The following is an 11,004-nucleotide window of genomic DNA, read 5'->3' on the forward strand; positions in this document are numbered from 1 at the left end:
AACGCCGTGATCCACTTTTATATGAAAGACGCATGCGCGAACTACTGTTTAATGTTATTTCAAATTTCATAAAACTAACTTGTGCGTTGATTCGAGCTGTTTAAAGATATTTATTAGATCAATTTGATGCCTTCTTATCTTTAATGATTGAATTTTAAAAGTTTAAACATTAGACAGTGTGAACCTTTTTCAATTCAAAAATATGATTAGAATATTGTCAACCGTCAGAATCTATCTAGACCATACGTAAGAAAATATTTTGACACTTATTAAACTTTTTATAATATATACCGCTGTGATACGTATAATTGAAAACGCGCGTTTAACGAGTGTGGCTGGAAAATATCCCCCATGAGAAATACAGCCTTAAAGGAAAGGAACAAAGGAAGGAAAGATTCACACATAACTAATGCATTTAATGCAGATTTAGATACGTATGCATAATATGAATGCGATCAGCAATTACTATATTATATACTATGACGTATATGTCATATCAAAAGTGAACTTTCAAACGATATTTGTTATATTTCCGATTGGGCATTATGTACATGTATAAAATACAGGTTTCTCACTATTTACTAAATTCTTCTTCGTGAAGCAATTGGAGATATTTAATTTGTAGTCTTGATTGTGCTTCCGGACTTAATTGTTGCATACGCGATGCGAGAACCTTGCAAAAATCATCAACGTGGTGTCCTACCACGTCCGGTCGTATAGAAGCAGAAATGAATTCGTCCTGCGGATTTTCCAAACTTCTTTTTCTGATTCCCGCTGCAATAATATAAATTATTTGTGCATACAAGTTTAATGTGACAAATTTTATATTTAGATTTGGGTTGATTCTTACAAGAGGATGAAGAAGAGGGCGACTGTGGTGTACTTGGTAAAATATAAACTCTGCTTTCTCTAGGTTCGTCTTGTGTATTGGAAGTATCTAGTCCAGGTAAGGCACGAGGTATAGTTTGTCCACTGAAAGATTATTACTGTTATTTGTAGTAGATAATAGAAATTTTGTATTTCTTACGATTTCATCTTCATTGCATTGTCAAGAAATGAAAGGAGTCTCATATGATGCCATGGTTTTCTCTTGACATTCCCAGGTCCATTTATGTTCTGATACTGTCTGTCCATTCTTTCTCTTCTATATCTATCTCTCATACTTTTAAATTTTGTTTCACATATTTTTGCAGACCAAATATCTAAAATCAAAAAATAATTGATCTTGCTAGTGATTATTATGAATAATAGAGGAAATGTAAGTAAAATACATGGAATACATACTGTGCACCTCATTAGACACTTCTTCCCACAATACTTTCTTGATTGATTTGCTCCGATCACGCAATGGAAGTTTCCAATTGTATAATGGTGGTCTTGCTTTAACAGCACTAATTAATAGTTCCTCATAATCTACAGTATCGTATTCAAAATCTGGAATAAGTACTGTATTACTTCTTCCGTATATTCTTTATGTATAGATTCCTATTTAAGTTTAGAAGTATTGTTCTTACTATACTGTTCATCAGTTTGCTGCACTTCAAAGTCTTTTCCATCTTCTTCCTGTAAGAAATATATTATTGAAAAACACATTTAGATCCATGAATAAGCATTTAATTGCAATATTTGATACTGTAAACAAATCTTTGTTCTCAAATTCAAACGAGGTATGCATATAACCTGTCAAAATAATTTCTTTATTACTTATTACAGTGGTAGACGTACCATACAAAATATTCTATGCAATACTGGGATATTGTCGATATTGGAAAATGCAAATGAACAATCCAGATTGATTGTCTATAACATTATTTTAAGGTTCACCTTTTTCGTTACTGTTGTCGCCATATTGGTACATGCCAGCGTTTCTTCAACGCCAACGTTAGCAATTCCTCAAAGAGCGGCCGACTATACAAAATTACACAGGCAAATATAAGAAAGCAAAATATACATCAGGGTTGGCGCCTCGCCATGCTGACACCGTTAACATTCATTAATGGAATTTGAAATTGCCCCTGCTATCAGAAATTTGCGTTGGCGTCACGCGAACGCCAATATACTTATCGAGCATTAGCAACAATACAACCTCAAAAATGCCTTGCTACATAGCAGAGACTGTGTCCTACTTGCTAAATCCTGTCAATACATTTCATTTAAAATAATATATTATTATTATTAAGTAATAATTGCCTTTTTTCATAATTCAAACGATTTTCAGCTCTTCATAACTGCAACAATGAATATTCAACGAGACCTAGGCTGGTTTCGTCTATTGGTTTGTTCTAATGAGATCCAATGGAATGAAGCAATGTCGAGGAAATTATGAACGGTTGAAATTTGAACGAGACGAAAACTAACCGAGCGATATTACCAATAAACTTAATTCATCGGCGTATTTTCTGGTTACTACATATTCACGAAAGTCATACCGTAGAACGAAGGAAAATATGTATATCTAATAATTGAACAAACTTATGATTTATGTAATGATTTTTGTGATCTCATTATTCACATATTTTGCCGTATTAACCAAATGAAACCTCATGGCAAAATACTAGCAATGTTTTGATAATAATTGAAATTATGTGTCATATCAAAAGATACAATTATACAATGAATTTGGTCTGATACTACACTACTTTCTTCATCGCTGTACGAGTTTCAAATGTTTCAAATGAGACTCATGAAAATGGCTACCCAACGTTCGTGCGTGGGATTGGCTAGTCATTAGATACGCGTATAGCATCCACCCTTCCTAAACAAGCTTAGCCAATCTTCGTTATTCATGCTAAAATGGAGTCGAGAAGAGTTTTGTTAGAAAGAACGATTGACGTTCAGGAAAGGTTTTAGCCAGAATTTACTCGCTCGACCGTTTTAAATCATGTACATTATAAATTATTACATAGAAAAGTTACGGTACGCGAGTTGACTTACGAGCGTGCGAAGAGTGCTAAATAAATTTATCGTTTAATTTTTAAAGGTTATACTTAACACGAATTTTTTGAAGTACAATCTTGTAAATAAAACTATCTGTAAGAATTTCATTATTGTTTCGTGATGATTAAGTATTTGTGAAATATCTGGAATCACTTCTACTGCGGTATATCGTCTTCCATTACAAAGCTCATAATTATGCTGTTCTTCCTAACATCCTAATACTTTCTTAAGAATTGAAGGCATTCTCATTTATGGTTTTATCGTGTTCTCTGAGTTAACACTTGTACCATGATGGGTATACTGTATGAGAAACGGCCCTTGAAGAGGCCCAGACTTGGTCCGCCAGATGTTTATCCTCAGGAACCGAAACAAAAAGAGGATGAACTTACGTCTGTCAATGTCAAACATGGTTTTGCCACTATGCCTCAATTGTCGGATGAATTTGGAACTGCAAGGCATTGTACTGTTACTGCTGCTAAAGTTGGAGCATACTTTAATGCGATACTTGCTAAGAAAGAAGAGTTTGCAACTATGCCAGATACTGGAAGGAAAAGACAACAGATCAATCCTAAGGATAACTTTTGGCCAGTTACAGCAAGAACAAAAAATGGGATAGAAGCATGGTTCAAGGATTTATCTGGTTGTAAGCCATTGGTGGCATTAGCGAAAAAGGCACCAAATTTTAATAAAAAAGAAGAGATCTTTATGATGCTCTGTGAATATCAAGTTCCCATGCTTAGAGCAGCATGGTTTATCAAGCTGAGCTCTGCGTATACTGTGGCCGTTTCCGAAGCTAAAATCAAGAAAAGACAACTTCCAGATCCGACTACTGGTAAAAAATGCATAGATCTTATGTACATACTTTACTCTGTTATTAATAGTGGATTAAGTTGTTCTATTTTATTTCAGAATGGACTGGAACACTTATTAAATTTTTAAAGGATCAGCTTTCAAAGTTACAAGAATATTATCATATTAATAATCACCCAACAAGTAGTACAAGTAGTAATGGTAACGGGAATACTCCAAGCACTACCAATGGTGGTAGTACAACTGCTAACAATCAACCACCAACACCAACTGGAAATTCTGTATCAACTCCAGGATCCACCATGAATGATGAACACAAGTTAGCTCTAAAACAATGGCATTACTGTGTGCAGTTGGCAAAATATATGTTTGAGGAAGGTTTACTAGACAGGCAAGAACTCCTTCAGTGGATCTTAGATTTACTGGATAAGATGCGCTCTAGTCCATCCGAGGATGGAATTCTGAAGCTTCTATTGCCATTGGCATTACAATATTTAGAAGAATTCGTACAATCAGAATTATTAGCGAGAAGATTAGCATATCTATGCTGTAGAAAGATAGCTCATATGTGCAATAACGTTGAGACTAATTGCAATCCTCAAAGCCCATCGATAGTACCACTTGTTAAAAGCGAAATGAATGGTACAAAGGATAATGGTGTTGTACCAATAGTTATTAATCCACTAATGGCAGCGTTTAATGATTATTTAAGCTGTCCACACCACAGAGACATAATTTATGGCCTCTCCACAATAATCCAGGTAGGATAATCTTTTATAATCCAGGAGATCCTACAAAAATAATTTAAGAAGTCCAGCACCACTGTCAGCTACTGAAATAAATGCTCATACTCTCTTCATAGGTGATCACTTTAGAATGTCCAACAGCACTGGTTTGGAATAGTGTAGGAGAAGGCAAAGCACCGTCAGTGCTCAATGGATCTCCTCTGGATCATTTACTCTGTCCACCAGCAGCATTACCGTGTCCACCAGCAAGTTCAGCAAATCCCACTATGAAGCAACTGAAGCTAGCACAAGAGAATATACGAAGAAGATCATTAGCTGCTGAAGGACGATGGTCTTGTGACAAGTGGCAGCAGAGCAGTGCCGGGATGACAACGACAAAGGTTCTAGCTGCCCTGGATGCTCTTGATCGTCACAGTTTTGACAGGATGGATGCTACAAATTCCCTGGATACGCTTTATGGAAAGATATTCACCGCGACTCCTAAAGAAACTACTAACGAGAGGGACTCCAAAGTGGAATACAATCCCCAACAGGATGCAGCCATTGTGGAGATTCTTTGCGAATGGGCTGTCAGTGCTGAAAGATGGGGTGAGCACAGGGCTATGGCTGTTGCCAAGTTACTGGAGAAACGGCAGAGCGAAGCAACTGGTGAAACGAATGATAACGACGATAAGGATAGCGTTTGCAGTAACGGAACTCCACCAGGGTTGCCGATTTTTCAGCCTCTACTCATGAAATTCCTGGACGTCGACGCACCGGTATTGGATAACACGTCGGTCCAATCGAAAGCCCAATTTACCAACTTGGTTCATTTGTTCTCAGAACTCATAAGACACGATGTGTTCTCGCACGATGCTTACATGTGCACGTTGATCTCGAGGGGTGATCTTATACAAGGTACTAATATTATACTATACACTGAATTAAGCAGTGAAATTCCTTGACGTGTTTATATCTTATTATCTTCTATATAATGCAGGACCAGCAGCTAGTAAACCTGGTACACCCAGTAACAGAGAACCTATTGACGAGGATAGTCTGTTTCCTGGTATTGATTTAAAACCAGCTAAATTAGAAGTATCAGACCATGGTAGAACAATGGATTGTGATGATAGCAAAATCGATGATGATTTGGGTAAATTGTTACAACATATTAAAGATTATCAGCAGAATAGTATGGACGCTCCTGATAGTCCCAAGGATGACGCACTTGGTGGTCATGGAGCTCACGAAGGATTAGATTTTAAAACTTCCAGTCCTTGTAGACATTTACTTTATACAACACACTTCCCACTGCCACAGGTTTGTTTCTGTATTCAGTCGCATTAACACCCTTTTAAATGGTAAAAGTTATATCCTGTTATTCTTCCAGGATGAAACCTGCAGTCAACACGACTGTAACCAGAGACATGTTTTACTTTATGGAGTAGGTCGTGTTCGGGATGAGGCGAGGCATGTGGTCAAGAAAATGTCTAAGGAAGTGTGTAAGCTCTTTGGCAAGAAATTCAGCATTGATGTAGCTGAGGGTGGTAAAGTGAAGAAGCATTCACGTAGTGAATTCAATTTCGAAGCCGTCACTCAGAAATTTCAAAATCTAAGCTACTTCGATCAACATGTTGTAACTTGGCAATGTGCCACACAGGTCGTGGAGATGTTGAACACCTTTGCTTTGGCAGGATCTTCTTATTTACCCGTCCAGGAACACGTAGCCTTCCTCTTTGATCTTATGGAACTAGCACTGAATATATACGGACTAATCGACGTGTGTATTCAAATATTAAAAGAACTACCGGAAGTAGAGGCTCAATTGACAACGAGAAACAGCCAGCTGGTCAGAAGCTACACGACTAGCTTGAGTCTCTACGTCGTCGGTGTTCTTAGAAGATACCACTGCTGTCTATTGCGTACGTTTAAAACCTCAGTAGAAATACCTAGCGATACAATTGTATAATTCAGTAACTTATTTTTCATTTTACTTATTTCAGTATCACCGGAACAGACTACAGCCGTGTTCGATCTCCTGTGTAAGGTCGTTAAACACGTATCGAATCCTAGTGACTGTAGTTCGGCTGAACGTTGCGTCTTGGCGCATCTCTATGATTTATATTCCAGTTGTTCGTTACTGAAGACTAAACCTCACGGAGTAGAGGCCTTTAGCAATGCCTATCCAAAAATACGTACTGCACTGTACAGTGCGCTTCAGCCAACGCCCTCGAATCACGTGTACAATTCGCAATTTATGGTGGATGTTTTTAACAGTCCTAGACGCGGAGGTAGAATTGAACCTCAATGGGCTAGACAATTGAATGAAACGCCTGCGAATCGTTATAGTTTTGTGTGTAATGCAATAGTAGCTGTGTGCAGTGAAACCGATAACGATAAGTTGAATGACATTGCTATCACCTGTGCAGAACTGACTGCTTGCTGCAATGCACTGAGCGCAGAGTGGTTAGGCGTTCTAATGGCACTATGTTGTTCATCGAACAGTTCTGCGTTTTACATAGACGTACTAAATCAGGTGGATGTTCAGGATTTGAGTATACACAATTCTCTAGCAGTGTTCACGTCGATTTTAATCGGTAAGATGATCTGAAAAGTATTTCACGCAGTATATAAGTTATAAAACGTGCCGTATAATCTTGTACGTAATGACTATGTTTTTAGCGAGACATTGCTTCTCTCTGGAAGATTTCGTTCTGCACATTGCATTGCCGTCATTGGTAAAGGTCTGCAACGAAGGGCGTGGCGATGCCGATATGGAGGCTGAAGCCGGAGCTCGTTTGACCTGTCACCTTCTTCTTCGATTGTTTAAAACGGTAGAGTGTCCTCAACCTGCTCTGTACTCAGTTAGCACCAGTCCTCATCCTTTACCAAGTGGTAATCCGCGAGGATACAGCATAAAATTAAGCTGCGATAGACATCTTCTCGCTGCTGCACATAATAACATCAGGGTCGGTCCCGTGTTAGCTGTACTTAAGGCTATCTTAGTCGTTGGAGATGCTACAGCGGGGAAACAACCACCTAAGAAACCCGACGTCCCGATGACACATTCCAGTAAGGGTGGTCCTGGTAGTGTCGGTGGTGGAGAACTGTCAATCAGTCACATCCTTGGTACTAGTGACATTCTGGGTGGTGGTGACGACCTTGGTCTAGACCTAGCCATGTCATCTAGCAGTACAGGAATGACAACAGAGAATGTCAAAGGACTCTCTGATTTTGCACAACATGTCCTAAGACAAATATGTAGTCAGGAATGGGTACTGGAAAGATGCCTGCAAAATCCAGAAGAACTGTGTCATCCTGACACCCTCTTGGATGATATGTTGACGCCGCGACAGGCTCAGAGACTGTTACATATGATCTGCTACCCTGAGACTTCACCGGATGCATTCTTGGATCAGAAAACTCACATCACGAATATTCTTGAGAATTTGGAACAGTGGAGCCTCAGGATGTCTTGGCTAGATTTGCAATTAATGTACAAGCAATTTCCACCAGCCTCCAGTGATCTCTCACAATGGCTCGATACCGTCGCCAAAGCAGCTATTGACGTCTTTCAGTTAAATAGTTCAACAGGAAAACCAGATAAGAAATCTGGTTCTATCTGGCTCGTCGCACCCCTTGTATCTAAATTACCTAGTGCAGTACAGGGACGTGTGTTGAAGGTAGCTGGTCAAGTCTTAGAGTCAGGAAACTGGTCAAAGGCTAGTCGAGAGAGAGGCAAGATGAAGTCTCCGTCCTTATTCAATCACCAGCCATTTTTATCTCTGGTTTTAACGTGTCTAAAAGGACAGGATGATCAGAGAGAAGGACTATTAACATCGTTACACTCGCAACTATCACAATTTTTAAATACCAGCAAAGAAGAGAAGAATATTGGAGCCGAAGATCCTAAAGCTCGGGAAGTACTCCAAGACGCTTTACAATTAAGATTCAGTTTAGTCGGTGGTGTCTTTGATACGATCCAAAGAAATACGACTGTAACAACCGACTGGGCAATCTTATTGGTGCAGCTGGTTAGCTATTTTGTTATTGATCTAAACAATAACTCTGAATTATTTACTACAGTTATAGATATGCTCGCCACTCTAATACATTCCACCCTCGTATCGGATTCGCAATCCGAGAAGGACGAGAACAAGAAGCATTACCAAAACTTGATGAAGAAACTCAAAAAGGAACTGGGAGATAGGAATTCTCAAAGTATATTGTTTGTGAGACAATTATTGCCACTTCCTAAATTGACCATGGAGGTGATCACGTGCGAACCTGTAGGTTGTCTAACAGATACTAAGGGTAATAAAATAGCTGGATTCGACAGCATCGACAAGAAGCAAGGTCTCCAAGTATGTGATTCACAAAGAGTATCAGCTTGGGAACTTCTAGAAGGTCACAAGAATCCGGCCCCGTTATCCTGGGCATGGTTCCGTGCTGTAAAAATAGAACGCAAACCTTTGACTTATCAAGCAGCTCATAAGCTACTGCGTTATCATACTCATAGTCAAATTAGACCAGCAAGCCACTACCTGGACCCACCTCCGCTGCCGCCAGAAGATCTCGAACCTGATAAAAAGGAATCAGAACCTGGAAAAGCTGATACTCCTATGAGTATAGATTCTCCAGGCAGAGGAGGTAAAGGCAAAGCTATGAAAGCAAGGAGGCACCGTAGAAATAAAGGACCAGCAACACCAACCGCACCGCTGCCACAGCAGATACAGCAACAGGGTCCATCGCAGATGCAACAGATTCCCTATAATCAGCAACCACAAGTTGCACAACAGTCTGGAATGTTCACTGGCCAGCCACCACAACCACAACAACAATGGTATCCGGCTCAGCAAGGACCAACTCCTCAACAGCAATATGCCTATGGACAACAATTACCACCAGCACCAGTGGGCGGCCCTCGTTATGAGAGACCAGGCATGAACAACCAATCAAAACAAGCATTATCCAATATGTTACGACATCGATTACCTGCAAACCAGTTCATAAGCTCCCAGCCACAACCTACTGCACCTCCTGGTGCAAATCCTGGAACGTTCCAAGGTATGCAGCGACAACAGTTTATCAGGCAGCAGCTCAGAGCACAGCATGGTGGCCCTGGAATAAATCCTCAGCAAGGTATGTTCCCACCACAACAACAGCAGCAAGGATTATACGCCGGAATGCAGCAAGGTAAGTTGTTGGTAATTTACGTTTGCTTTGAGTCAGTAATAATTAGATTCCCTTTCTTTTATTTCAGGCATGAATCAAAACTATGCTGGATATGGTGGGCAACAGATGTTACCGCAACAACAACAGCAGCAAATGTTACAACAACAGCAGCAGCAGCAGCAGGGAATGATGAACCAGCAACAGAACATGATGTTTCAGAATCAGCAACAAATAATGGGAGCACAGAGGGGACAAGAATACATGCAACAGCAAAGAATGCAACCTGGAGCAGCAAGACCTCCATACTTACAGGTAACGTTTTAGCAATTTTTTGTATATAAAAAAGTATATTTCTTCATCCTGAATATCAATGTGCAGGCCCCAAATGTTACGATGAATGCCATGGGTCCTATGGGTGGTGGAGTTCAAAATCAACCAGCACCACCTTACAGACAAGCAGGAGGAAAGCCTGGAGCTGTAGGAGTTGCTGGAGTTAGTGCAGCAAGTGTCGGTTTACAGCAACAAAATCAGCAATTCCAACAAGTAAACTTTTATACCCTTTAAGAAAATATTCCTACCATTAATCATGCTTGTAACTTATGATGTTAATAAAAATTTCTTCTCGAACGGCAGCAAGCGATAAACCAACAGCGCATACGACAACAAATGCTAGCTATGCAGCAACAGCAGCAGCAGCAGCAACAGCAACAACAGCAGCAACAACAACAACAGCAACAACAACAGCAGCAACAACAAGGTGGCGCTGGCGGACAACAACCAACACCTCAATTAGTTGCTCATTTACAAAGGCACTTAAATCAACCTCCTCAACATCCTTATCAACATCAACCTCCTCCTTATTGAGATTAAGTCTCCTTCCCGTTATTCTTCTGGACTGTCACGAGTTTTTCAAAAAGAAGAACAAAAAGGACCATGGTTACCAGTTAACAAGAAAACATGTTTTAATGTTGTGGCGTTGCATTTAAGTGTGTTCGATATCCATGGATTGGTTCTTGCATTTATCCGTGGAAACTTATTTTTCTGTTCATGTACAAAACGAGAGAAGTTTACAAGTTGATTTAAAAAACAAGTGAAATACTGGAAATATAAAAATGGGAATCTTGTCGCGGATTCTTATCTAATACCACGAGGAACGCGTGTAATGCATGACATAAGTTTCGTTGTTACGCAGGCGTTCTATAGTTAGAAAAATAGTATTATTTAATTGAATTTCTCCAGAATGATTAAGAATTTAATCAACAATATACGGCGCCACGTCGAAGAAATGTGTTCCGGAAATATGCGTATATATATATATATATATATATATATATATATATATATATATATATAT

General features: G+C 39.3%; 2 protein-coding genes across 3 annotated transcripts; one reads left to right on the forward strand and one right to left on the reverse strand.

Moving 5' to 3' along the window:
* Positions 1-503: 503 nt before the first annotated feature.
* Positions 504-3,180, reverse strand: LOC107268490. Of its 2 annotated transcripts, XM_015741310.2 has the most exons (7): positions 2,191-3,180; positions 1,825-1,908; positions 1,515-1,563; positions 1,285-1,434; positions 1,028-1,202; positions 851-972; positions 504-774 (listed from the first exon to the last, which is right to left on the reverse strand). In XM_015741310.2, the coding sequence occupies exons 2-7, from the start codon at positions 1,846-1,848 to the stop codon at positions 575-577; spliced, it is 720 nt and encodes a 239-aa protein (XP_015596796.1). In that variant the 5' UTR covers positions 1,849-1,908; positions 2,191-3,180; the 3' UTR covers positions 504-574. The 2 variants fall into 2 exon arrangements, with proteins under 2 accessions (XP_015596796.1, XP_015596797.1); XM_015741311.2 differs by lacking the exon at positions 2,191-3,180 and having other exon boundaries at positions 1,726-2,128.
* A 45-nt stretch (positions 3,181-3,225) lies between these two features.
* Positions 3,226-10,985, forward strand: LOC107268482 (mediator of RNA polymerase II transcription subunit 12). Its single transcript, XM_015741295.2, has 10 exons — positions 3,226-3,769; positions 3,847-4,508; positions 4,610-5,390; positions 5,473-5,795; positions 5,866-6,397; positions 6,479-7,072; positions 7,158-9,671; positions 9,739-9,962; positions 10,029-10,193; positions 10,284-10,985. The coding sequence occupies exons 1-10, from the start codon at positions 3,226-3,228 to the stop codon at positions 10,512-10,514; spliced, it is 6,570 nt and encodes a 2,189-aa protein (XP_015596781.1). The 3' UTR covers positions 10,515-10,985.
* Positions 10,986-11,004: the final 19 nt, after the last annotated feature.

This window comes from Cephus cinctus, unplaced genomic scaffold (genome assembly GCF_000341935.2).
Source record: "Cephus cinctus unplaced genomic scaffold, Ccin1 Ccin1_scaffold0564, whole genome shotgun sequence".
In the NCBI taxonomy this organism is placed as follows: Eukaryota; Metazoa; Arthropoda; class Insecta; order Hymenoptera; family Cephidae; genus Cephus; species Cephus cinctus.

Excerpts from the sequence above, each read along its gene's own strand:
- LOC107268490 (XM_015741310.2), bottom strand. The coding sequence starts at position 1,848 with ATGGCGACAACAGTAACGAAAAAG. Across the intron at positions 1,564-1,824 it reads CGACAACAGTAACGAAAAAG|GAAGAAGATGGAAAAGACTT; the intron begins GTGAACCTTAAA and ends TATTTCTTACAG. Across the intron at positions 775-850 it reads GCCCTCTTCTTCATCCTCTT|CGGGAATCAGAAAAAGAAGT; the intron begins GTAAGAATCAAC and ends ATATTATTGCAG.
- LOC107268482 (XM_015741295.2), top strand. The coding sequence starts at position 3,226 with ATGATGGGTATACTGTATGAGAAACGGCCCTTGAAGAGGCCCAGACTT. Across the intron at positions 7,073-7,157 it reads GTTCACGTCGATTTTAATCG|CGAGACATTGCTTCTCTCTG; the intron begins GTAAGATGATCT and ends CTATGTTTTTAG. Across the intron at positions 9,963-10,028 it reads CAAGACCTCCATACTTACAG|GCCCCAAATGTTACGATGAA; the intron begins GTAACGTTTTAG and ends ATCAATGTGCAG.